This window comes from Tetranychus urticae, chromosome 1, assembly GCF_039701765.1.
Source record: "Tetranychus urticae isolate SD_2017Ah chromosome 1, NJAU_TeUrti_SD_1.0, whole genome shotgun sequence".
Lineage (NCBI taxonomy): Eukaryota > Metazoa > Arthropoda > Arachnida > Trombidiformes > Tetranychidae > Tetranychus > Tetranychus urticae.
Genome location: NC_142958.1, coordinates 24345326 through 24372666, shown reverse-complemented (window position 1 = coordinate 24372666; position 27341 = coordinate 24345326). Strand labels below are relative to the sequence as shown.

General features: G+C 33.6%; 6 protein-coding genes across 18 annotated transcripts; 4 read left to right on the top strand and 2 right to left on the bottom strand.

The window, feature by feature from the left end:
* The first annotated feature begins 472 nt into the window (after positions 1–472).
* PAN2 (PAN2-PAN3 deadenylation complex catalytic subunit PAN2) lies at positions 473–6976 on the top strand. 4 transcript variants are annotated; one of them, XM_015936313.3, is made up of 13 exons: positions 473–1477; positions 1541–1659; positions 1745–2084; positions 2177–2450; positions 2541–2698; positions 2764–2895; positions 2959–3108; positions 3173–3496; positions 3567–3787; positions 3869–4574; positions 5264–5443; positions 5538–5634; positions 5793–6976. In XM_015936313.3, exons 1-13 carry the CDS (start codon positions 902–904, stop codon positions 5966–5968), a joined length of 3453 nt encoding a protein of 1150 aa, XP_015791799.2. In that variant the 5' UTR covers positions 473–901; the 3' UTR covers positions 5969–6976. The 4 variants fall into 4 exon arrangements, with proteins under 4 accessions (XP_015791799.2, XP_089125536.1, XP_015791797.2 ...); XM_089269410.1 differs by having other exon boundaries at positions 1724–2084; positions 3872–4574; XM_015936311.3 differs by having other exon boundaries at positions 1724–2084.
* Positions 6977–7075: 99 nt separating this feature from the next.
* On the bottom strand, positions 7076–9493 carry LOC107368460 (uncharacterized). Of its 3 annotated transcripts, none has more exons than XM_089269424.1 (3): positions 8707–9493; positions 8149–8578; positions 7076–8080 (listed from the first exon to the last, which is right to left on the bottom strand). In XM_089269424.1, the coding sequence occupies exon 3, from the start codon at positions 7795–7797 to the stop codon at positions 7285–7287; it is 513 nt and encodes a 170-aa protein (XP_089125550.1). In that variant the 5' UTR covers positions 7798–8080; positions 8149–8578; positions 8707–9493; the 3' UTR covers positions 7076–7284. The 3 variants fall into 3 exon arrangements, with proteins under 3 accessions (XP_089125550.1, XP_089125548.1, XP_089125557.1); XM_089269422.1 differs by having other exon boundaries at positions 8234–8578; positions 8707–9457; XM_089269431.1 differs by having other exon boundaries at positions 8390–8578; positions 8707–9442.
* A 5-nt stretch (positions 9494–9498) lies between these two features.
* LOC107368591 (uncharacterized) lies at positions 9499–15913 on the top strand. Of its 6 annotated transcripts, XM_089269402.1 has the most exons (12): positions 9499–9624; positions 9905–10145; positions 10234–10261; positions 10843–13194; positions 13270–13351; positions 13548–13838; positions 13909–13976; positions 14062–14100; positions 14176–14382; positions 14464–14666; positions 14738–14866; positions 14936–15913. In XM_089269402.1, exons 4-12 carry the CDS (start codon positions 10851–10853, stop codon positions 15050–15052), a joined length of 3480 nt encoding a protein of 1159 aa, XP_089125528.1. In that variant the 5' UTR covers positions 9499–9624; positions 9905–10145; positions 10234–10261; positions 10843–10850; the 3' UTR covers positions 15053–15913. The 6 variants fall into 6 exon arrangements, with proteins under 6 accessions (XP_089125528.1, XP_015791931.2, XP_015791930.2 ...); XM_015936445.3 differs by lacking the exon at positions 10234–10261; XM_015936444.3 differs by having other exon boundaries at positions 10843–13351.
* A 528-nt stretch (positions 15914–16441) lies between these two features.
* Positions 16442–21038, top strand: LOC107368594 (polycomb protein SCMH1). Of its 3 annotated transcripts, none has more exons than XM_015936450.3 (6): positions 16442–16899; positions 17451–18884; positions 18948–19079; positions 19188–19343; positions 19552–20438; positions 20566–21038. In XM_015936450.3, exons 2-6 carry the CDS (start codon positions 17597–17599, stop codon positions 20704–20706), a joined length of 2604 nt encoding a protein of 867 aa, XP_015791936.2. In that variant the 5' UTR covers positions 16442–16899; positions 17451–17596; the 3' UTR covers positions 20707–21038. The 3 variants fall into 3 exon arrangements, with proteins under 3 accessions (XP_015791936.2, XP_015791935.2, XP_015791934.2); XM_015936449.3 differs by having other exon boundaries at positions 19158–19343; XM_015936448.3 differs by having other exon boundaries at positions 18948–19343.
* A 233-nt stretch (positions 21039–21271) lies between these two features.
* Positions 21272–24417, top strand: Atg9 (autophagy-related protein 9). The gene is made up of 2 exons (XM_015936354.3): positions 21272–21626; positions 22025–24417. Exon 2 carries the CDS (start codon positions 22111–22113, stop codon positions 24343–24345), a length of 2235 nt encoding a protein of 744 aa, XP_015791840.1. The 5' UTR covers positions 21272–21626; positions 22025–22110; the 3' UTR covers positions 24346–24417.
* A 231-nt stretch (positions 24418–24648) lies between these two features.
* LOC107368522 (ADP-ribosylation factor-like protein 4C) lies at positions 24649–25985 on the bottom strand. The gene is made up of 2 exons (XM_015936358.3): positions 25742–25985; positions 24649–25544 (listed from the first exon to the last, which is right to left on the bottom strand). Exons 1-2 carry the CDS (start codon positions 25920–25922, stop codon positions 25123–25125), a joined length of 603 nt encoding a protein of 200 aa, XP_015791844.1. The 5' UTR covers positions 25923–25985; the 3' UTR covers positions 24649–25122.
* Positions 25986–27341: the final 1356 nt, after the last annotated feature.

Below are 27341 nucleotides of genomic sequence, written 5' to 3'. Positions count from 1 at the left end.
GAGAACTGAGGATAAGTATTGAACTAATGAATGAAACCAATGTTCAACTTTAGTTCTGGCTATTTCAGTATTTCTGTGTTTTCCTTTATTACATGAATTAAGCTAATAGTTGATCCTTAACAACTTCATTTTAATAATATCAAGAGCTCACCTATCAGTTTTTGATTTCAATTAAATCATGTCTCCATTGAGTTACTCATTCAATTTATTCAATTTTAATTTTAATCGAGCTTTTAGTGTTACGAATTTTTTTAATGCTCAACAAATGCATTAGAAATACATCTCTTGATTATTCAACTAATTTCCGTTCATTTCTTTGAAGTTATTCAATGAATTCGAATTCTGTAGCGCGTTGCTTTCGTTGTTATGGTGATGCGCAAGATAAGGGGAAAAATTGTTTTTTTAGTTATACAGAAGCCAGTGGTTTTCCCCATCGCGTTATCATACAGTTGGCTCATCTGATCTGGTCCTTACTCTTTGCCTATTTGAGTGTACAAATTTTTAAAAACACTTGAACCATCTATACGTTTAACCATGGTCTCAATTATTTATTTTGATTACTTTTGTACACCTTTAAACTCTCTTATGCCCGCAATCCATCCTTAAAAGTACAATGATAATTTCACAGTGTCAGTGATCTCATTTTATTAGTTGCTTAACCACGTTAATCAAGCTTTTTATTGGTAGACTCAACAATCATTTTTTTGTATTTTTGTTTCTTTGTTTCTTTTTCTAACACCTTGTTGGTTCAAAAAATATTTGAAAATTTTGCTCCGCCAGGTTTCTTTGGTGTCTTTAATCTGTACATTATTACGCCAACTGCAAGATTATTCCTTCAATCTGCACAGCGACCTCATAATTTACTCACTTAGTTAATCTGTTCTTTTGTACTTCTCAACTAATGATGTCTTCGGTAGGCTTAATGAGTACGATGTCTGGAGCAAGTTCAACCAAACTACCCATGGTAATTAATGCACCACCCGGAGGAGAATATGCTTTCCTTAGCACTGTTATCAGTGATTCTGGGAGCAACGTTTCTACACAGCTTGGTGTCTCGGCACTTGCGTTTGATAATATGGAAGAACTTCTCTGGATGGGAAACACTGGAAGTCATGTTACCTCTTATTATGGCTATACATTGCAAAAATATACCTCATTCCAAGTTCACAGTGTTAACGACATCAGATCCTTACTGACAGCAGACTTTGGTCTTCTTTCATTAACCCAAAATACACTTCGATTGAATATAAGACGCGGTTTGACATTATTTACTCATAGTTCTGAATTATTGAAGGATATGCAAGCCATGACCATTCTTCCTTCTGGTTTGGTTCTCATTGGCGGGCAGCAGAAACAATTAATCGAATTCGACTTGGAAAGAATCAAGCAAGTTAGAATCACAGACATAGAAGAAGATGGCTGTGTTATTATCAGAAAACATCCAAAATTTGTATGTTGTGGAGACATTGCGGGCAAGGTTTGTGACATCCACTCCGTTCTTTACGCATTATGTATTATATGTATATGTTTTTTTGTTTAGATCACTCTGCGAGATCCTAACAGTCTTAAAATTGCACATAGCTTTTCCACACACTCTGTAACTCTTTCTGATTTCGATGTCCATGGAAATTATCTGGTCAGCTGTGGTTACTCTAATAGGTAAAATTTAAATCATTTTAAACGAAAATTTAAATTAATTTTCACCTAATTTCATCCAATCTAGACATCTTTATGTACCTGACAGATTCTTGATGGTTTACGATTTGCGAATGATGAGAGCTATCATGCCTATCCAAATGGTCTTTTCACCTTACCTCCTTCGTTTTGTACCCGCATTTTCATCAAGATTTTGTGTAGTTTCTCAAACTGGACAGTTTCAATTATTGGATGCTTCAGCCTCACTTCAAACACCTTTCATCCAAAATGTTGACTTGGCAACTGGTACTTCAATAACTTCCTTCGATATTTCCAATTCAGGACAAGCATTAGCCTTTGCAGATGATGCTGGCATAATATACCTTTATGGCGCTAGTGATGAGGTTGTTTTCAATAATTTCAGTCAACCCACAGAATTTGCTGATCCCGTGAGTACCAAAAATAATAGATTACTTATTTGGTTAACGTTTGCTAACATCGTTCTTATTGGACTATTCAATATGACTCTGTTTACATCTAGGTTGATCCTGCTCGACCATTATCTTTCAATGACATTATAACTCCTTACTCGATTAATCCAATGCCAGCTTACCGAGATGATAAACTTTTAGCTGACATACCTGCTGAATTATGTAAAAAAGCATACCGATTACCTAAGCCTATTGATCCAGCCATTTTATCTAATATGAGAATGGTTGGAAATATTTGTTATGCTCCAAACCCAGGAGCCAAAGGTCGCAATCAAATGCCTTATGCCAGCCCAGAGAACACCAAAGGAAGTAAAAACAAATCTAGTAAGTTTTTCATTTCAACTCAATTCGATAATCTGTTTTCAATACTAAGTTCTCATTTATCTATCTTCTATTTAACTATGCTCACTAAAGACACATCGTCTTCTGAAATACCAAGTCGGTATCTGACAATTGAACCAAACTATAACAAGGTATCTTTAGACGAATATGACTTTGGACGGCACAATCACTCTCCATTTGCAAGTTTAGATTCAACATTACCCAACTCATACGCTAATAATTTAATCCAGGTAATATTCACCTTTTCAATATTCCATGAATTTAGATTATACTAAACTTTCATTCTTTCATTTAGACGCTCTATTATATCCTACCTCTCCGAGCTACAGTTCTTAATCATCTCTGTAGAAGAGAATTTTGCCTTACTTGTGAACTTGCCTTTCTTTTCCATATGATTGACGAAAGTAGCTTTCAAAACCCTTGTCAAGTAAGTTATTTTATCATCAAATCTTGTTTAATTTTATTAATCATTCCAATGTTCTTTCAACAGGCAACTAACTTCCTCCGTGCATTTCGTCAGATGCCTAAAGCATCTGCTTTGACTCTCGTTTTACCTGAAGATGACGATTTGCGAAGGAAAGTCAACTTTCCCAGCTTGGCACAAAGTTGGTGGCGATTTATCCTTCACCAACTGCATTCTGTAAGCTTTTTCGATCATTCAGAATTATTATTTTACTTATTTCCCCCTTTTCTTTTTTATTCAGGAACTTTCTTCTCCTGACGCAACTACTTACAACAAAGAGTCCCCATCAACATCAATCATCACAGAATTATTCGGAATCCACGAAAAATCCTCTTATACTTGTAAATGTGGTCATGCCTGGGAGGAAGAAAAAATGAAATATCCGACAACATTGTTGCATCCTGACAATTCAAAATACAACAATTTCAATAAAGAAGACAAAGCACCAACCAACAATGAACTACAAAATGAGAATTATCCATTTCAAGAGCTGCTCAAGAAAAGTCTCAACATGGAACAGAATATGTCTGCATACTGTGATAAATGCAATAAGTTTCAATATGTGGTAAGTTACACACATTCCTCGACCCTTAATCATCATATTTACCTTATTCTACTTCTTCCTTTTTCATCAGGCCCAAAAGAGGCAAATTGAATCTCTGCCTGACATTTTATCGATCAATTCAGCTCTTGATCAAGAGAAAGGACTCAAATTCTGGAAAGCACAAGTCGCCATTCTTGGTGGCAATAATGGACCCAATAAACTTTTAGATTTAGCTCCAGCCAAAAAGCCCTGTCGATACGGCAACAAATGTACTCGAGCTGATTGCAAATTTTGTCATGAGAAAGATAAATGGTAAATAGTTTTGTCTCTCATTATTCTTATTTTTAGTTTAATCAATTCGTTTTAAATTTTTTGTCTTGATTCTTTTTACAGCAGTATAGTTCCTCCACAAGAAATTAATATGCCATACTTGCCTATGAAAATGTTCATGAAGCTCGATGTTGATGGCAAATTAGACATTTTAGTTGAAAAAAATCCTGACGATTCCGATGACAGTTACATTGAGTACGGTTTGATGACAGTTGTTTCAGTTGTTCGTAAACCAGATGAACTGGGTAAAGACAACATAGTTGCAATTATAAAAGTGGATGGAGATTATTTTAAATTAAAGTCGAAAGAAGAAATTCCAGATAAAGACAACTGGTACTTATTCAATCATTTTTGTATTAGTCCGATCCCGACTGATGAAGTTGTGCACATGGATTTCAACTGGAAAACACCAGTTATGATTATGTACAGCCGAATGGATCTGCTTAAAAAGTATGAAAATAAATTGAAGATTGTAAACCCGATAACTGCAGAAGTTTTCCAAGACGATCGTAATCTTGCCCGTGGCCATCGCAGCAGTATTACTTTTACACCACTGTCAGCCGATGAAATGCCAAAGAAAGGAAATATTGTTGCTGTTGATGCCGAATTTGTTACACTTAATCAAGCTGAAACTGAGTTCCGAAGTGATGGAACTCGAGCCACAATTAAACCACCGCAACGTTCAGTTGCCAGGATAACTTGTATTCGAGGATCAGGATTATTGGAAGGACAACCGTTTCTTGACGATTATATTGCAACTCAAGATCAGGTCAATACGTAGTCCTCCCTATCAAGACTGTATCTCAAACTTCCCAGTTTTTTTCTTTATCTCCTGCTGCTTAAATAACTAAGTCTATGTCATAGATACTAGTCTGAACCACCGTAGTTCACTTTTTTTTGTTTATCCTTTTAACTTCTTTTGTTTCCTCTCTCATTTAGTCAATGCTTTTTTTTGTTTAATCAAAAGTCATTTACTTTTAGTCAATCAATCTTTTAACAATTGCTTTACTTTGACACTACCAAAGACTACAGTTTTGAAAGTGAATCCAAAATGCTCAAACAAATTGTGCTCATTATGAAGCAAAATTATTGTTTTGTCAACTAAAGCTTGATCTCCTATTATGCTCACTCATGACAATAAACTTTTATGGTCCAACCAAATAACAAATTGTAATATTTCTAGCTGTCAACGATTATAAATCAGTTATTGGTTCGAATAATTTAGATAGAAACATAAAGTTTTATCAAAAGCCTTATGACTAATTCTAACAAATGAAACTGTTTGATCGCTAAAGTTATCACATCAATTTTTTGGTGCTTTTAATCTTGTCTTTTATCTTTAATCTACATAGATAATCATATTACACCTGTCCTCCCACCCTGATATACCCAAAATTTCCAAACCCTTTGTTACCATACTCTTAATTAACTAACCTCATTACCATTTCTAACAATCAGGTTGCTGATTATATGACCAAATTCTCAGGAATTCAACCGGGTGATCTTGACATTACGATGTCTTCGAAACATTTGACAACTCTTAAATCTACTTACCTTAAACTTCGTTTCCTAATCGATACTGGCGTTGTTTTTGTGGGCCACGGATTGAAAAATGATTTCCGAGTTATCAATTTAGTGGTTAGTCTACTATAAAAATCTAAATTAATTATATTGATTCAAGCAGAAAAATGTAATTGTAAGTCTAATATCTTTGCTCTTTTTTAATCATCAGGTTCCCCAAGATCAGGTCATCGATACCGTACTGCTATTCCAATCACCTCATTTTAAGAGAATGGTTTCTTTAAGATTTTTAGCTTGGCATTTTCTTGGTAAGTAATTTTACTTTTAAAAATGGAAAGAAAAAAGCCAATCAAGAAATGATTTTTTTTTTAAATCTTTTGGCCTTTTCTTAATTACACTCTTTAAATTAGGTGTTATTTTCTTAATTACCTTTTGCTAACTCATTCGTTTGTTTTTTCAATTTAAGGGGAAAAAATTCAATCGGAAACCCACGATTCAATTGAAGATGCTAAAACAGCTTTACAACTTTATCGTAAATTTGAGGAGCTCAAGAGTCTTAGACGAGTTGAATCATCGGTAAATGAACTTTATGATGCTGGAAGAAATTGTGGTTGGAAGCTTCCAGGAACTGAAGAGGAATAAGAAGACATCTATTGTTTCTTTTAATCAGCTTCACCGATTGATATTGAGTATCATGCCAATCATATTTGGACATCTATCAATTTGCATCATTATCGTCATCATCATCATTGTTACACTATTGTGGCTCATCTTTCTTCAAATACAATCAACTCAATCACATTTTGAAAAGCGGGAGGACAATATTCCATATCAAACATCTTCTATTGATGATTTAATTCCAATTATATGTAAACTTTCTCTTGTTATTTTTCCATCGAAACTATTTATTTTTGCGCTTTCGCCCTTACCTTTTTAGCTATTGTTTCTACTTCTAAATGTGTCCATAATTAATTTAAGTAAACAACAAGTCCTCACATCTACAGAGCTTGCAGTTTCACTATTAGTTTGAACATATAAATAGATTAATCATGGTAAAGATAAATTGAACAACTAAAATACAAATCAAATGGATACAGAAAAATCGTTTTTCTTTATCCATTGAATCATTGTCTATTCGCACTAAATCATTTCGTTAACTTGATATAGCTCTAATATTTTTTATTAAAGTGAGTCTGTAAATGTGTAGACTTTTTTGTCCTGCTTATCATCAAATCCATCTTCATTCTCATTCAGTGTCATTAGTGAACCTGCTTCAATTCATAATGATCATTGTTACAATTTACCTAATTTACCTCGTTTCTTTCAAACATTCTCCTTCTTTATATTAATCCATTCAGTTGATCACTTTTCACCCTTCAAGAGATTAGCATCATTTTATTTTTAATCAACTAGATAATTTTTCTTGTTTCTTTGTTTACAAGCCATTCATTTCGTTTTATTATTAGTAATTATGAGAATTATTTTTGTATTTCAATCCAATCAATTCAAAACAAACACCTTTCCAAGACTGAAAAAAACTGATAGTGATTAACTGTATTTAGATACGTTTGTATCAATAGGAAGCCAACTTAATCAGCTTTCACTTGATATGTATTTCGTTTCAAGTTATTAAAGTTATTTTAAAACGAAGCACACGTAATGAAATTTAATTATTAATGGTGGTTGATTTTTAAAAATCATTAGATCACTTTCATGTAAGATAATCAAACAGAGGAGTGCTCATTATAGTTAGGTTAAATAACTTAATTTTAATATTTGGTTATGATTGTTAATAATTTATAAGCAAATAATCATTTGATTTGACATATTCAAAGAATCGTAAAATTAAATTCAAAGTGATAAAATTAAACAATTTTGTATTTTTTACAGTTCTACTTGTAGTTAAATTCAACTGATTTAGATTTGTTTGACACTTTAAGTTGAAGCAAACAAATCATCTAAGCTTTCTCAAACCTTTGACTATTGTAACCAAATCGAGTGATTGCTGATTGAACTTCCTTAACTAGCAAAGAGATGGGCTTCTCATTAAACAATGAGCGTTTCCTGCGACCAGCAGTTAAATTAATTGTCCCGGTGGTAACCATTGCAGTGAAAAATAGGCTAAACACAGGCAACAAAATAGCTCCGATACCAATGATAAATGCTACTGGTATTAACCAATAATAATCTGTTCTACCGTAAGCCAGATCATGACTTGGATCCCAATAGTCGTATCGATGGTGTCTCCAAACATCAATCGGATAAGGACGAGGATGAACTGGATATTCCCAATAAGGCGAAGCTGAAGCAGAGGCTGTTCCTGACGTATAAGTTTGGGATCCTGAGCCAGTTAAATAGGAGGACGTCATTGGTGGTGTATAATCCAGCGATGAAGATGTATCATTGATTCCATCAGCTTTTAAACTTGGCAATACAATTGTTATCAAGGTAAACACAATGCACAAAAACATATTAAGAAAATTATTATTGCAACAAAAGATAATTAGTGGTCAGAATTTTGTACCATAATGTAATTTAATAGATTTAGAGGAGATTTTGGTTCACATGAATACTAAGCCAATTGTGGATATTTTTGAACACATTGCTTCAATGTTGGATAGAGTAACGTTTGTGTTGGAGATTTGAAAACCAATAAACACTGGCGGACGAAAAGAGTTGATCTTATAGTCATGGCCACAGTCTAATTATTCAGGATTTATCATTATGAGAGAGAGAAAAATGGAATTGAAGAGACTGAGGGGAAAGAGAAAAGAAAAAAAATGAGTAAAAGGAAAAAGTAAATTGGATTACAAAATGATTACATTTGAAGATCCTTGTTGAAATGTTTCGATTTCAGGACAAATTGAAAAGGGTTAAGAAGCGGAGCTGATGAGAACCTAGAGTTACCTTTGTTTATCATGTTACAATGAACACATAAGATGAATTGAAAATCTCCCTTGATTATTGACCTGATTTCACAATTAACTATGACCATGTCAAGTGTATCAACTATACTTCAATTGTTGATCCATTTAACTTCTTTTTTGAAAGTTTAAATCTTACTATTATTGCATAAAGATTCACTTTGAATCATCGAGGCGATCACTTTTGTATTTTTAAGTTTATTTTCATCTAATTTATCCATTTCTGTCAGCCTTGTGGTTTATCCTTCTTTCACCATGACATACCCTGCATGGAGTAGCTGGAATTGGATTATGATCTTGATTTACAAGCTTGATGATGTCCCATTAACTGTTGAGTAAAAATTGAAAAAACAGACAATGCAGATCATTTCATATTTTGAGTTAATTTTATGTAACATATTTAAAATCATACTTCTAATAGTTCTGCGACTAATAGTTATGTTGATGGATACTTACAATATTGTTGATAGCTGGAAAGGTGAAGGTACAGGCGATGGTAACATTAAGGAAAGCAACTGTACCTTTCAAACTGTATTTGATAATGGATGGTAGATATTTCATAATGGATAAAATAGCCAATATCACAAAAGCAAAAATAATTGTAAATCACTGTTTTAACTGGTAAGATGTTGAGTTTGGAGATTGATGATTGAAAGTGATATCACTATCATTTGATGCCCATTTTATATCTGATTCAAATCCTGGATGGGTTTGACACCAAGGATAATAAAAGGTGTTTATGATTTGAGCGATGAAAACAGGAGAAGAACGAAAGGGTGAATTGAAAGGAAAAAGAGAAATGGATCTTTCAGTTGAAATAAATGAAGGCGGAATGATTTTGGTCATTCTTTTGCCTCCTTTTGCTTTCACATTGTTACCGAGTTAATGAAAGTTTGTCAACACGAAAACACTTATCATGAAAAGCTTTTTCAGCAATCAAGATATTTTAAAAATTAATTTTCTCTATTTTACTCGTCTTTTGGTCTCGTTATAACGGCTGCAAACTCTTACTATTCACCATCAATTAAATTTTTACAAATTGAAAAATCCTGGTAAAAATGTCCTTTAAATAATATTATAGATGAACATATAAAGATGACAATAAGCAAGATGAGTGAAACTGGATTTACTATATAATTATTTAAACATGATGAATTCTGGCCTTAAAAGATTTAATTGATTTAAATCAATCCAATTTTTTGCATAAACTTTGAAAATTGTGTTTTACGGTTATTAAAACCGTGTAACTGTGTAACTGGTTACGTGGTTCTGGTTTCCGGACTATAATATTTATTATTTATTTTTTTGATGCATTTTATAATTTTTTTCTTGCCATTATTTATTGTTTAACTTGGACTTATTTATTATTAAAAAGTAAGTTTATTAATTGACTTTCATTTTAAGTGATTATTGTGTTCAGACAAATTTAAGAGCGATCTCTTTATATGGATCCAATCTTGGGATATGCTTTTGCTTGAATAATGCTTTATTTTCATCTCTGTCTCTTCTGTCTTTCTTACTTACCTGCCGTTATTATATCTGTGTGTTCAGTTTTTTTCCCTAGTTAAAGTTTTCAATTAATATTTATTTTCCGATTCAGCATTTTCCTTTTCTCTCATATTCTCTCTCACATTGTCTCTTTTACTTGATACAGATTTGTTAAATATTCGAAGTCATAATTCCAATGACAGATGCTGTGGATCCTTTTGATTAACGTGTGCATTAGACATATTCATCTTTAACGTCATTTGACCGCAGTTGATACCTTTTTAAAACCATACATCTCATCTGTTTAATTTAGTTTCACTTTATTCGGATTTTTATCTCCCTGGATACACAACTATATTAATCAAACAAGCTTGCTGGAATATAAACAACTAAAGCTTCATACTTCGGTTTGTTTTCTTTTTGTTTTCTCTGTCTCTTTCTCTCTCTTTCTCAACCTTTTCCCTTTTTTATCTTATTTATCCAAAATGTCTGCAGTTCAACCTCCTTCATTTAAACTAAGATGGTGGGTAATCCAATTGTTATTGCAATTTAAATAATACAATAATTTGATTGAAGAAAATTTTCTGAGCCAAAAAATTAAACGAGTAGAGCTTGACCCTTGTTTCAATGGAAAGATATCTGGCTGTATATAGTGAACTCTCTTGGTATTATATCTGACATCAATCTGCAAATTTTGGATCCCTTCAAATTGAGAGGAGATAATTGAAGAGTCTTTACTCGATTAATTTTGACGCTCAATGAAAATTTTTGAAAATTTAATTGTATTATTTCATCATTAGAAGCTTAAGCCAGAAAATGATCTTATTAAAAATCGATCTATCAATCAGATGATCAGAACCGATATGGATCATAACATTAGTTGAGCAAACGATAAACTAATCTGTTGCTTTTAAAGAAATAGTTGGTAATATAATTTTTTCATTGTAGTCGCCTACTTAGAGCGAAGGTGCTTGAATATTGCTCTATCAAAGCTTGACTCAATCATTTTCTTCTTTAGGATCTCAAGATGGGATCGATTTCAAATGCTGACTTTTTATGAAGTGCTAACTAAATTATTGTTTTCTTCTTTTTTTATGACTTTAGTCCGAGGTATGGCTGATGAGAAACCTAATACTCATATTTCTGTGAAATTGGAACCAAAGGTTGAACATGATATTAAACCAGTTAAAGTCGAGAGCCTTGAAATTGGTTCTAGTGTAACCCAAGTTAATAAAGTGCGTAAAGTGCGTAGAAAAATACGAAAAGTTTCAACCAGAAAAGGTACATATTCAAAAGTTAAACGTAAAACCAAAGTAAGAAGAAAAAGAAAGACCACTAGGAAGACAACAAAGACTACAAAGGGACGTCGTAAGCGAGTAAGGACTTCGAAGCCTTTAGTCACCGGCAAGGCATTAACTCCTCGAGCTAGACTGGCTAAAAAGCTTGGAATTGAACGAAATAGGAGTCTCGGTATTCATTCACTACCTACGATAAAGAAAATGACACAAGAAAATTTAAATAATAAACGAGTTGCTGCTGGGATTAGTGTGCTTTCTATTTTCGGATCCGAATTAAATTCTCATGGTTCAGTACCTTTGAGAGAAGATCATCCTGATTTAAATGCTGATTTATCACGAGTTGATGATGATTCGCCCTTAGTTGATGAACAAGAAGACTCATATGGACCGCAATTGCCTCCAGAAGATATTACTTCAAATGGCAATGTAAACAATATTAGTAATGGAAATAGTATTCACAGTGATAACATCGATAATGCCGGTGCTAATAACCATGAATTGGTTGTTGACACCAAACCACAAGTTCAAATTGTTGAAAACCAAAGTGATCGGCCAACCTCTCACAGTCATAAAGATAAATTAAAAAAATCATCAGAAATTGAAGAAGGGGAAATCGCTGAAGCTGAAGGTGATAGTAAGTCTAAAATTAGGAGATGCAAGCATGGTAAATTAATTCATAAGAAACATCCTGATAGCAGTAAATCTAAAAGAAGCAGTTCCAAGGAGAAAAAAGAAGAACCCAAACTACCTTTAATCAAATCAATAAAAAAAGAGCCGCGAGATCGAGATGAAGATAGATCAATTGAAAATAGAGTAATACGTGATAGAGTGAGACCTTACGTACCGAATCGACACGAAACGGATCGTCGGTTAAATCGTTCACCTCCTGATGAAAGATCTTCCAAATACCGCGAAAATGATAGAAATCGTGAAAATCATTTTCGTGAAGACAGACACAGTGATAAAAGAAGACATAGAAGTTTAAGTAGGGACAGAATACCCTCAATACCAGCACCAGTAACAGTAACAGTACCAGTACCTCCTCCGTCTCTTCCTATACCACCTCCTTCATCAAACAGATCCAGATCTGAGTACAATTCGTCCAAATACCGGAGTAGTCATAAAAGAGATTCATCTAAAAACCATCGCTCTCCTGTAAAGAAGGAATCCAGACGAGTAAGTCCGCATTATGAACCCTACGAGAGTACTGAAATAAAAAGAAAATATGACCACGAAGAAGAAGAAAAATCTAAAGCTAAGAAAAAGAAAAAGAAACACAAGCATAAACATGGAAAATATGATGATGATAACTACAATGTAATGAAAAATTCTAAAAATCCCGTTCCATCGGAAAGTAACAACAGTAAACGGGTACCTGCCAATTCGATTGATAAAATAAGTACTAACTCTCGTCATAATGATCATCACCACAAAAAATCTAAACATCATTCACGTGATGGTCGATCTCCTCCATCCCACAAAATTTCATCTCCTCATGCAAATGAACGAGCCGAAGAGCCGAGTATGTCTCGTACCAAATCAAAAAGATCTCGACACTTGTCTCCAACTCGTGAACACATCTCTAATAGAAATTCTCATAAAGAAGAAAGAAAAGATTCAACACATCCGAAGGGCAGCAAAATATCATCAGCTGTTAATCATTCTATTGATGAAGTGAACTCCAAAGAGATTAAAGTCAAAACAGAAGATAATCAGCTCAAAGATCATGGAAATATTAACTTAGGCGCTATCAATAATAATGATACTGATAATAACAATCCCAATAGTAAAGCTAATCGGTCTCCATCTGAAGTAAAATCAGTTTCATCTAAACCAGGGTCGCCTCCAAAAAAAGATGTTCGTTTGGTATCGAAATCACGAACTGAATTTGACATTTTCTGGGATGAAAATAGTCAAAATAAGAAAGTAGATAGCTCTCATCAAGAGTATGATGCAAATAATGTTACTGGTAAAGAAGAAACTGTGCTTCGATTTTTACCAAGAACTCTTCTTTCTGATCAATCTTCACCAAGTGTTTGCTTACCTGCCACCGTGGGTCCAAGGACACCTCCTGATGAAGAAAGAACCGGGAAAAATGTTATAATGTCATCACCTGATCAAACTATGCCAACTCCAACTCAAGATGAATCTCTTGAAGGTGAATATAGCAATGGATCTCCAAGTAAACAAAGAAGTAGTATAAAATCTCTTAATTCACCTTCTGTTGATCCAGATGTATATGACCCTGAAGCTCCACTGGATAGTCCCGAGGAAGATCAGCAATTACAAAGTGAAATAGCGCGATCGCAATCCAAGTAAGTTTTAATCATAGAAATCTGAGGCAAAATTTCTAATTCCCTCTATCTTGATCTAAATTTTAATCTTTGAATTTCTCAGTAAATATAAAAACACTTTTCAAAAGTTTGTATGCATTATGAAAAGCAGTAACAAATAGACTTTTTTTAATTATGGCTTTAAAAATTAACTATTCGTGTCTTTTCAATATTTCAGATTAAATGAGATGGAAAAAAAGTCATCACCTTGTGCAAAACAGATATCTCCTGTTAAAAATGTACCTAGACCCGAAACTCCAGAATTACCTTCACCTCGATCACCTCAACATAAATTTAAATCACCAAATTCATTCAATTCATCAATTATTCCACAAATTTCTTTAACGGCTTCCAGCAGCATTAATCGTGTACCAACTCTTGCTGAAAGTTCTTTACCACCAGCTCCAGGGTCTCTTTTAGCTCAAATACAACAAACATTAAATCTTCAAACTAAAACTCATTCTCATTCGTAAGTCTTTTTATTGGTATTCAATAAACTTTTGATTTATTATTCAATCATAATTTTTTCTATTTTACAGGGATTGCTCTAAACAACTCCAATCACATCCCCCTCACCCACCTCATCAATCTCATAGTACATCAACTGGTAAAGACACTTTCTTTTATTTTCCGAGTCTTTTGTTTAGTAATTGTATAACTATCATATAAATTATTCTTGTTTCCATTTGCAGGACTCTCAGCAGGAACATCAACATCATCATTTATTCATTGTAAGAAAAGATTTTAAATCTTATTGATTCCATCAACTTTTTAACCTTTCATTTTTTTCTTATTTCTTATTATAGCATCTAGTGGGACATCTGCTAATGATTCAATCAATAAAGCATCGGTAGCACCTATAAATTCAATCAACGCATTATCTCCTTCATTGAAATCATTATTGGAAAATCTCATTAAGGCAGCTGAGCAGCAACAATCAAAAATTAAACCATTCAAAACTTCGGTTACCTCAAACGCTAATAACATTTTCAAAAAGCCTGCACCAGTCTTAGGTAAAAAATTGCAAAATTAAATCACTAGCTTCAATGAAAAATAATACAATGTATATCATAAATTGATTTTTCATTTTTTAGATTCGAAATCACGATCCATTTCTCATTCACATCATCATTCAGTCAAAACAAAAGTAATCGACAAAGAAGCAAATAAAAAGACTTCATCATCTAATAATCAAGGAATAGCTCCTGGATCAGCGCCTACTGGTCCTAAAGTGACTGATGTTGCTGTCCTCGATGATTTACCTTCATCAGCAGTTGAATTACAAGTGAAAGAAAAAGTATGTCGATTTTACTATGGTTTACTACCAATCATCATTCTCTTAAACTGTCTCTCTTTTTTTACTTAAAGTACTTGAAGAAATTAAACCGACAAGAGCGTGTGGTCGAGGAGGTAAAAATGGTCTTAAAACCATTTTATCAAAGAAAGGAAATATCCAAGGAAGGATACAAGGAAATAATGAGAAAAGCAGTCCCAAAGGTTAGTTGAAACACACATTATTGAAAAAATAGAAATATTAATATCCATCATCTTATACTTAATTTATAGATTTGTCATAGCAAATCGGGCGAAATCAATCCACAAAAGGTCCGCTTTTTGGTTGAAGGTTATATACAAAGATTCAAACATGATCGTAAAAAGAACAAAACTGTTAAAGGAAAATAATGGTAATTTCTATTGGTTATGGGCATTTATGGATCGAAGAGAAAGATTTTCTGATAATCATGACTTGGGATGCATGTTTTTTCGTAAATTTGTCAAGGCAATCAATACTGTGACAAAAAAATGTTTTCAGATTGTTTTAATCTTGTAAAAATGTTTCACAGATTAACATCGTTAACCTTTCATTTAGTTTCAATCTGATTATCAATGCACCAACAAAAAACATGTAATCTCTGAATAGAAGAATTACCTTTTCTTCCCTTCTCAAATTATTTATCGTCATCATCACCAGTATCGTTGTCATCTACTTCTTATCTTGCTTCTAACTTTACTCTTCATGGTACAAGAATCTGCTGGACAGCTAATGGTATCATTGATGGAAGCTCGGCTAACTTGAAATCGTTAAGGATTATCTACTGATTGAGTTGGACATTCAATTGATGAAAAAGCCAATTATCACTCTTGAATTGTCCATCAATTAGAACTGAAGCATCCCCGGACCAGACTTTTTTTGTATAAACTTTACTAACTCGAATCATCGAAAAACAATCATGTTTAAACCTTCTCTGAAAGAGTTCCAAGTTCAAGTTGCTGGATTAACATTTTTTTCTCAATCTAATTCAATTGATTTGAAAGGTTGGCTCAATTCTTCCCTTAATTTTTCAAAAGGAATCAGAAACTAAAAATTAACGAATGATTAGCAAAGATTGGTGAAGCAGAAGAAGAGTACATCATGAAATGAACTTAATCTCCGTTAAGTCATTGGAAAATCATTTAGTCATCATTGTAATTGAATGTAAAGTTAAACGATAAACAACAAGATTATTCTAATTAAAATAAAATTAACAAATTTTCACCTTACAACATGTCTGTGATCTTTGATCTTAAACTAAAATTTATCTCAAAAAGTTCATTTATTGTATGCTACATTGTATAAGCTATGGTACATTTTATTATGAATTTAGGTTATGAATGAAAAATAACGACAACACTGATTTTATCTCGTAATTACTGATGAATCTAATGAATATGAATGCAATAAATCTCAAGTAATGATTTCAATTAGTTTTCATAAAAATTGTTCATGTTCAAACTTTTGGATTGCTAATCGATTTGCTGAATATCTAATTTTAAAAATCGACCATTCTGAAGCTGAACTTTAAGTAACGGCTAAGAAAATTTAACTAAAATTAAATCACTTTGACATTAATGAAGATCTGGACGAGATGTCCGATGTTATGCAATGTTATGTTATCTCTCATAACCCATTTATAAGCGTGAAGCTGTGGCAAGGGGTGGACATAAAGCCACTCAGCTGTATTCGGCTTATATTCAGCGATTACGCATGACAACGATCCTCCATTTTGTTCTGAATTGTGTGTATTCAACATTAATTCAAAAACACCAAGATAGATAGCTGACCGATTATTTAAATTAAGTCTGTTTAATTATGTTGAATAACTGTACTTCAATACCATTGTTTATGAATTGATTATCATCTCAACATTTTTACTTGAAAATCTGCGTTTTGATCTCATCATATTGTTTACAACTTTCCTTCAGTTTTTATAATATTATTTTTCTTCATGGGCGATTCTCAAAATGATTTTGGCAAACAGGTGTCCAGATGAGTTAGAAGTAAGCTACACAATATTAAACACCATCTACAACAAATCTAGTACATATTTAATTTAATTTTCATCTGCATCATCAAACATTCACGTTAAACTGGTGGTACTAACTAACGAAAACAATCATTAACTGTTAATCCATATTATGGTCGAGCAAGAACCTCTTCGATTTATCTAAAGGTTTTTTATCATCAAAATTTTATCTTTAATTACTATTATGTAAGTAAACTCCAAGGCCTAATACGCTAACATCTAATTTTATATGTCTTAGCGTGTAAGCCATTGTCTCTTCAAGCCTATCCATGTTGCTATAATTGTTTCATTTTCTTGCAATCATTGATAATTTCCAATTTTGTTAGATTATTCAAGGATACTTATTAATTTTTTAATTGCTGTTAGAACTGGGATTCTCCTTTTCAGTTTTATTAGCCTTTAATATTGGCGGCTACACGCTCTCACCCTTTGTCGATTGCAATTTCTTGCTATTTAGTGGGTAATGCCATCTAATGGCGGCTTACATTTTGAGCATACATTTGGTGAATATATTTCTGAGACAAGATATTACCTAAAATTACAGTTGTTTAGGATTTTAACTTAATTATAGTTTGGTTGGTTGTGACAATTCTGTTGCTTTACTCATTATTGCTATCCATTATTCTTTAATTTTCAACAATAAACACTCTTCATTGTTGTATTTTTTCGAGTTGACCTTCTGGTTTATGATCCGAATCCCGGTTTAATTTTAATTATCTTTCATTTTAATTTTCTAGATTGGATACAAATTTATTTCAAACTAACCTCTAAGTGGAATATCTTTTCAACAATTTGTCTAGTACGTTGTAATGTGTGCCTTCCATTATAGCATCATCACATCCTGCATATACAATTATTAGTAAACAAAATATCACTGTGAAATATGGTGGTCCGGCAAAGCTCTCCAAGTGGTGATGAGAAAGGAATTAAAAGCACTGGTGATGGAGACAATGAAGAGGAACAAAAATCAGATTCCTCCAATACAGCGACCAGTATGCAGAAACAGCAAAACCCCCTATTAAACCATAATGTAGTTGATGCAACTGTAAGCGTGACTTCACCAGTTGTTAAATCTGCTTCATCAGTCTCATCAGAAGCGGTATCATCTGCGCCTTCAAATGTAGCAATTACTGCAGCTACTGCAACAGCAACAGTAACAACAACGACAACGACAACGACAGCTACAACAACAGCGACAACAACCACAGCAACGACAACAGTAGCAACAGTAACACCATCGCCAACGCCATCACCACCACCTTCATCAAGAGCAGCAGCAGCAACAGCAACAACGACAACAACTATAACTGCAACACCAACAATGACAATGGTAAAAGCAACCGCAATATCGACTTCACCCTCTTCACCATCAACTGCATCTTTAATTTCATCAACTTCCCCCTTAATTATGACAACTGCAAAGAAAAATACTTGTACCAATGGTTCAGTATCTTTAACAAGTCCAGTTGCTATTCAAGATAAAAAAAGAGTCAAGAAAAACCATGCCCCACGACACCATTACGAGATTTATGGCTATTTCGATTGGGATTCATATCTCAAGGAAACTGGTGGGGAACCTGCTCCGGCTTCTGCTTTTAAACAACATCCTGATCCTCCTGCTAACGAATTCAGATTGAAAATGAAACTTGAGGCACAGGATCCTCGTAACCCTTCATCAACCTGTATTGCCACAGTCGTCGGTATTATGGGCCCTAGAGTTCAATTAAGATTGGACGGAAGTGATAATACTAATGATTTTTGGGAAATGATCGACTCACCGTCAATAAAACCTGTAGGTCATTGTCAAGAAAATGGTGGCATGTTACAGCCTCCTCTAGGGTTTCGAAAAAATCCTTCACATTGGCCTATGTTTGTACTCAATACTCTAAAGGATGCAGACATTGCGCCAAAGAATATTTTTATTCATGAGCCACCTTCACCATCCAGAAATCGTTTCAAAATTGGAATGAAATTGGAAGCTGTAGATAAGAAAAATCCTCGACTTATTTGCCCTGCTACAGTCGGTAGTGTTACTGAAGACCAAATCTTCGTCACCTTTGACGGCTGGAAGGGTGCATTTGATTATTGGTGTAAATATGACTCTAGAGACATTTTCCCGGTTGGTTGGTGTCAAAAAAGCGGTCATCCTCTTCAGCCTCCCGGTGATAAAAGTAAGTTGTCAATTTTATAGTTTACAAAATAGTTATTTAATGCTATAAATTATTTTCTTTCAGCCCCTTTCACGCCAGTCAGAGACAAATTGTTGAGTAGTATTACAACTCCTGGAAGTGTACCTCTCTCCATCCAATGCTTGCCGAAAACAGCAACCATAAACAATGGTACACCAACATCATCCAAACTAAAAAGTAAGACTAACCAGTTTAACAATCCAGCAACCACGAATACTACAATGGCCTGCGAATCACCTAAAATGACTCCTAAAGTTCAATCATTGACATCTAATTCATCTCAAGGTAACATGGTCAATAACAGTACTAAAGAGGCCAAATTGACGCAAAGTAAAGAATCCCCAACCGTTAGGATATCTGAAAAAAATGATGGCATTACAATCAAAATATCAACTAAAAATGAAGAAACGCCGTCACCTTCTCTGCCCAAAGGGTCTTTAGGTATTTGTCATTTTATTATAACGTTACTAATAATTATACTCAATTCCCTCATAATAAAACTAGTGTGAAATAGCCAATTTATCATATTCCCATGTTAGGGTATCCATAGAGTTGCATAGATTTTGCTCATTATAAGGAAGTATTATGAGGGAATTGAATTTACCTGTTTATTATCAAGAATTACTAAGATTCTTTTCCTTTTCTTTAGTGACTGTGCATCTTAACAAATCATGTAAAACTGGGCCTTGGATTAACGCAAAGAAACTAGAAAAATTGCCAAATGTTTTTGGACCTGATAGTTATAATCGCACTTTGAAAGGAATAATTCAATCAATGCTAGATTGTAGCCCACATCCCGGTAAATTAATAAGCTTGGTTAAATCTGGTCATGGGTATACTTCCGTTTCAGTCAATATTGCAGGCAGTAGAGAAACGGTAACTTTACCACACATTAATCGAGCTAGTGTATTTTGGAGCTACTTATCTAATTTTCTTGAAGTGGTTGAAGCATGTCCATTACTTCTTGTCCAAAAAGTGAATGATGGTCCTTGTAATATGTGTAAAACTGTTAATAATTTTAACGATGTTGTTAAAACTCAGACAAACCAAAAATCTAATGCAGCCAATCGTGCACCAATCAACTCTCAAGCCGATATTGTTTCTACTCCAATTCAAAATAATCGGATGCCCATTCCCCAAATACAAAATAGTGGTTACACTGTTCAATTTGTCGCAGACAAGATGAACTCTAAAAAATCAACTCAAACTCCAGCGTCATCAGACTCTAAAAGTTCACTTGATCCATCGACAAAAAAATTAGCTAAGAGAACAATTGTTAACTGTCCAGTTAGTCAATCGTCCAATCCTGAGAATGCTTCTGCGCCAAATTCTGAAACCAATGGAAGACCGAATAAAAGTGCGAAAATGTCCGATACATCCAGTACTTCTAATTCATCTTCTATAACGAATGGGGGAGAAATCGCTAAGACTGTGATTCCAGCCAATCCTGTGGATTGGAGCATTGAAGATGTGATAAAACACCTTCTCTCCCATGATCCCTCATTAATTGTCCATGCTGAAACTTTCAGAAAACATGTAAGTTTTATGTATCAAATTAACCGTTCGTTTTTCATTTCATTTGAAGTTGAACTGTCGAAAAATTTTAAATCCATATTTTGTAATCTATTTCTAATTTTGTTTCTTTTCTTTTCCCACTGTCTAGGAAATTGATGGAAAAGCATTTCTCCTTCTTAATAGTGATATGATAATGAAATACATGTCTCTAAAATTGGGACCAGCATTAAAAATATGTAACATAATTGACCGCCTCAAAGGCAATAGAAAGTTGGGACATCTGCCTTGAAACAAATGTACATTAAAATCTCTGGCTGATTAATTGATTTTATGCATTCATTGTCTTTCCTTTTCCTCTGCATCATCTCTTTCCTTTCAATCATCATTACCAAAAATTAGAACTGAAAAAGCCAATTCATCTTCAGCTACAGTCACCATTATTTTTATGACCGTTTTGATCTTTATGTTGGGGAGGCATGGGCAATCAGAATCTTCTCAAGGAAGTAAATTATTTTGTAAAAATAGCTTAATGTTATGTTGATACTCCTGTCGTCAGAAGATGACTTCAACGAGTCAAATTGCTTAAATCCTTTGAATAAATTTAAATTTTACTGTCCCTAATTATAATTGTCATTTTTCTTTGCATATCTACTGGTTTTAGTCAATAGTTTGACAAAATTTACTCTATTGACTATTCAAATCAAATTAAGTTGCCCTTAATTTTTAATCCAAGGTTCAAGTTTAATTTCGACTGGATGTTAAACAAATAAAAACAAACAATTTGATATCTGACTTGAAAACAAAAATTTAAAAAGACCCAATCAAAAAAGAGCATAACAATTACCATAGTAACTATGTTTACAGAAATTTTTTTTTGTTTTTTCCTTTCTTCATATCCTCCATTTTGTTCTGAATAGTTGAGCACTTAAATACGCTGATCTAGTAGATCTTAATTTTGGTCACATTAGAGCATTCAGTTATGTTCATTAATGTCCAAGCAACAAATATAATCTCGTCTTAAATACTTGGTAAATCCACATCACATTTTACCCCTTCTCTTTGTTTACTTCTTTATCTTAACGTTCTTTGTACTTCCTCCCTTTCATCCTCCATTATGGTCAATTTTCGAAATGTTACTGTTGAGCCAACGATTAATTAGAGTGAATTGACTCAAAAACGAGATCATCTTCTGTGGAACTGTAAAAATATGTAAGTATGCTTGAATCTTTTGATTTTATTCACCTTCACCTTACCTCAGTTTTCCAATACTCTTATACTGTTGTTATCAATATCAGATGTTGAAAATATTGCATGATGCATTAAAATCTGTTTAGATCTTCCTTTGATATTTTCAAACACAGGGACTTGCTTTATCATAATTGTCCACTTTTATGTGGCTCTCTATTTCATTTAGATTGTATCTCTCTTTGTTTGTTTGTTGCTCTCTGTTGCACCCTAACAGCAGTTCATTTCTATCAGTGATGCATAATGACAGTTTAAATTGAATAAATCCAAATCAGCATATTTCAATTTTTCCTACACTCCTTCACATCACTAGAGATAATAAAGATTCTAATAATAATTGATTATCTCATTTTGTATTACAGATGACTTATCAATAAACCGTTGATAAATAAATTTTGATTGACTGTAAATATTTCTCATCGAAAATCTGATCATCATTCTAAACTAAATGTCTACAACTTCATATAGAAGTTTTTCTGATTTATGCGATCCTGAAGACAAAGTTCTCATACATGTTTTACCAGAGAACAAAGGTGGACCCCGCTCATGGCACCAATATATCAATGATTTAGATTATTTTTTCACAAGAATCTATCGTTATCACCAAAGATCTGGATTTCTTTGCTTGGTACTACAACACATTTTAGAGCTTGTCCAGTTCATTTTTGTTGTTTTACTCACTCTATTTCTCCTTAATTTTGTCGATTATGCTGTTTTATTCAAAGACAAACTACCTCCAGGCTCTAAAGCAGGCGATCCAACCATTAAGGTTACTATTAGTGACGTGATATTACCTCAAGATCAAATCCATCTCGGTGGATTTCAGATTATATTGTTAATTTGTGCCGCCATTTTCTGGTTCTTAAAGCTTCTCAAAGTACTGCAAGCAATATATGTTTACCACGCAATTCGCGTATTCTATGCTGAAGCTTTGCATATTCAGGACTGTTCTGAATACACCTGGCAAGAAGTGCAGACTCGATTGATACAAGCTCAACATCTATGCTCTCTTCAAGAAGGAACTCTAACGGAACTGGATATTCACAATCGTATTCTTCGTTACCATAATTATATGATCGCTTTATTAAATAAGAATTTATTGCCCATTCATTACAAAGTGCCATTGCTGGGTGAACAGACTTACTTTTCCAAAGGATTAGAATTCAATATACGTCTTTTACTATTCAAAGGCCCCTTTGCTATCTTTGAAAATAGTTGGAAGCTGAAAGATGAATTCAAATCAACAGCAAACAGGCAAATTTGTGCCCGTAAATTCGCCAAAAATTGTTTGATATTAGGTTTTATTAATCTAGCTTTATTGCCACTCATATTTATCTGGCAAGTTCTGTATATATTTTATGCATATGCTGGTACACTCAAGCGTGATCCATCCAGTGTTTTTGCTTCCAAGAATTGGTCTCATTACGCTAAGTTATTTTGTCGCCACTTCAATGAGCTCGACCACCAGTTGAATGGACGTTTGAGCAAAGGATACAAAGCCGCTTCAAAATACATGGATTCATTTAACTCTCCTCTGATGGAAGTTATCTCAAGAAACGTTATGTTCATGGCCGGAGCTCTCCTGGCTGTCCTCGTGCTCTTAACTTTCTACGATGAAGATGTCATAGCTGTCGAACATGTTATTACCATAATAGCAGCATTGGGTATCATAGTCGCTGTAGCTCGTGGTTTCATTCCTGATGATATTCCGATGAAGTATAATAAATCGGAGTTGTATTCGCACATCCTTCTCCACATCCATTATGCCCCTCATCGTTATTCACCTTATACTTCTCAGGCCCAGGCAGCTATGTCTAAGCTATTTCAGTATAAGATACAAGCTATCTTAGAAGATCTTCTTAGTCCCTTGATTACTCCATATATTCTGTTATTTCATCTCCGCCCTCGATCATTAGAATTTGTCGACTTCTTTCGTAACTACACTGTCGAAGTATCTGGAACTGGTGATATTTGTATTTTTGCCATGATGAATGTTAAGAAGAATGGAAATCCTGTTTGGGAGGTACAAAAAGAGGAAAAGTTATCCGAAAATCCATTCGCAGAAACACCTTCTGGGGCCAGTGTTAGTGGAAAGATTAAGAAGACTGATGGACAACGGAAATTTAAATTACAAGCTGGAGCAGGAGAAGGTGATTTCGGTGAAGCTCCCCCCACAGCTACAGTCCCTGAAAATCTTTTTAGTGAAAATGGTAAACTTGAACTGAGTCTCATCAATTTCCAACTCACCAATCCGAACTGGCATCCGATTGATCGATCTCAGCGTCAATTTATTGAAGTTGTTACTTCTAAGGCCATACCTTCTATGCATGAAAAAGTAGAAAGTGTTGACATTGGTCGTACTTCAACTGAACCTGTAACACCTCACTCGTCTATGATGGAAAGAGTTCCATCAATGCATACTCATAACATGAACCCACCAAGAACACCTCATTCATCTTTAATTGAAGATAATACTGGTTATTCTCACCGTGATTCTTACTGTGAATCATTTGACCTAAGTGACATTGAATTACGAATGTCTTTAACTTCAAGATATCTTAATGACCTCGCCTCTTCAAGACTGTCAAATCAACAGCCTGAAGAGGGACAACTACTTCAACAATCTGAAAACGCTCCTCTGTTACAATTATCTCGTTTCACTGAGCGACACGACATCCAATAATGCTGTGATATTATGTATCTAAAAATCAAACAAACACTTTTTTCATTCAAATAAATTTTCATTATTATCAAATGCGTATATTTTATCATCTTACAAGTACCATAAATGATAAATAGTACCATAGATATTTTTATGTCAGCTCGTCTTTATAATCTATACTTTGACTTCTTGTTTCCAAAGTAATTCGAATATTTCATGAGATTATTAGCATTTATAATGTCTAATAGGTAAGAAATTGGAATTGATTGCAAGTCAGTTTCACCTTTTTTCTAAGAGTTTTCAGATAATGGCGGTACAAGTCTATTTAAGCATATGATATGATTTATTAGTCATTTATAAGGTACATTATTCATTTCAATACATATAAATATAAATATAAATATTTTAGCTTGAATATACTATTTAAATATTGAGATTCTATGATTTAAAATTAATCAAGATCCCGAATAAATTTAGTATAGAAATTAAGCTTCTAGTTAAATTAGTTTACAAAGAACACTCATGTTGATTGCATTGTTTTTGTAAGTTTAAAAATTAACCGGGATTCTTGTTCAACTTTTTGAATACTAGGTATTCATCGTTCAATAGTTCATCCAATGGAAGTTAGCAAATTATTGAATAATTGCGAAACACAACACATATCAACAAGAAAATTAAAGGCTAGATGAAATGCTTTTGTTTTGTTCACATTTTTGGTGTAATAGTCAAGTGTTTTTGGTTCCTAAGGTGGAATGGTTCCGATATTATGGTAGACATACATTGCAGATTGAGGATGGATCATCTTTTTCTTTTTGACTGTTTGGCCATACGACGACTTTTCAAGATCATATTATAAAGAATTTCAAGTCCATCATTCAATCCTTCTCCAATAACGGCACAAGCTGGTTGCACATGCCATAGCTGCCCTGAGCTGAGGCTATCGAGGACCAATAAGCTAGCTATCTCTTTAGGGTCTTTAGCGCCAGGTAAATCTTGCTTATTTGCTAAAATTAAAAAAGGAACACTGGCATTTTCAGGAGACTTGGCTGTCCTTAAGAGTTCCATCTTGGCTTCCTCCATACGTTCCTCATCAACTGAGTCCACAACAAATACAATACCGTCAGTACATCTGGTATAAGACCTCCAGAGAGGACGTAATTTATCTTGTCCACCGATATCCCAGAAAACGAAATTTGTGCCTTTCAGCTTACCCGTTTGACCTGTAATTGGAATATTAAATAAAATTATTGTTAGGCTAGGTGGTGATTGAGAATTAATGAAATAGGAAAAGGATGACCATTAAATGGAATTGGGTAAACAAAGTTATGGTGGTCAGGTTAAGTTTATTTAGATTGGAAAGACAAAACAGTAATTGAATAAAATAGAGACCAATTGGATGATTTAGATTGAAACATACCTTTGATTTTCTCGCAATTAAATCCAATGGTGGGCACAGTATTTAGATATTGATCAAATTTGAGTCTGTAAAGCGCTGTTGTTTTTCCAGCTGAATCAAGGCCTAACATAACAATATGAATTTGGTGGAAAGGTGAGAATATATCCAATATGGAACCTCCTTTTCCAACAGCGGAGCCCATCGAAATTTCAAATCTAATCCACGGGAAATCATGAAAAAGTAATAACTGTTTATTTAAACAGTTATTAAAACATAATAAAATAGTCAACAAGATGTAAACTTCAAACTCAACAAATTTTTTTACGCCTGCGCAAGTCTCAAATAAGGCAATAAGCGATAATATGCGAGTCAGCGAACCCACATTAAACAAATAAAGTAGGGCTTATCAGGTCAAGATCTACGTTTAAAATACAAGAGGTTAGGGAACATATTATAGAAAAGGTCAAAAGACATTATAGAATAACTTTAAAAAAATTACATCTAGTAAAAAGCACAAAAAGGTCATAAAATTTTGATATGTCCCAGCTTATTGAATTAAACGACTTCTTTACCATCAACAGAATATGCCATGAACCGCCGTTTTCTTTGGAAGAGCATGCTGACGATATATTTTTACTCATATTTATCCATATTGCTCCTAAAAATTTTGCGAAAACTTTAAACGATTCGAGAGAACTGGGAAAGTAAACGGAATGTTTCATGCTCACAGATATGCCGTGTTTATCTATCAGGTATGGTTAATTATTATGAGCTTCAACGATCGATTGAAAAAGCTACTGTGATATTGTTCAAGGAAATTTTTCAGACACTTATCGTAACTTAACTTATAAACATGTGAGGGTTCTTAAATGGATATTATTGTCGAACTGCAAACTTTATTCTCAAAACAGACGACGATACTTTTCGTTGAATTAGTATCTCACTTGAAAGGATTAACTGTTAAGCAGTGATTCCTAGAAGGCTGTTCAACTGTTTTGTCATTCGTAACCCTTATCCAGCCAGAAAAGCATGATAAAAGCAAATGGAAGGTAAATTATGAGGTTAGTTATCTTGATCTACAAAATTCTGATCAGGTTGTATTAGTATACTGTACATTTACCCCAATTGTTATGACTTTTGTCAAGCTGACATCTATGCCATTATAAAGTAACTAATGAATGTTTATTTTTTCAAGTGTTTTATCTTTCTAATTTCTTAATTATTACATCTATGCCATTACAATAGTAACTTAATTCGGAGATTATTTAATTCCCTTCAACTTAATTCAGAACATTTAAATTGTGTAGTTTAGTGTTAATTCTTATCATGAGAAGGTAGTTGTCGCTTTTGAATAAATGTGTTAAAATTACTCTAGTCAAAGCTACAAGACTCTAAAGGTTGATCCAAATCTTGAGGAGCAAAGCAATAAAAAACTGTGTTCATGGTGATATTTGAGTACCATAAAAGAGTAGCACAATAATCATTGTAAGCAAATTAGGAAGTCATAATGAAAATTATGTTGTTGATGGCGATCTATTCATTATAGAATCTCTGACTTGAAAGTGAGTGAAATTTTGTTGTTGACCTACCTTTTGTCTTTTACACGCACAACTTAATTACA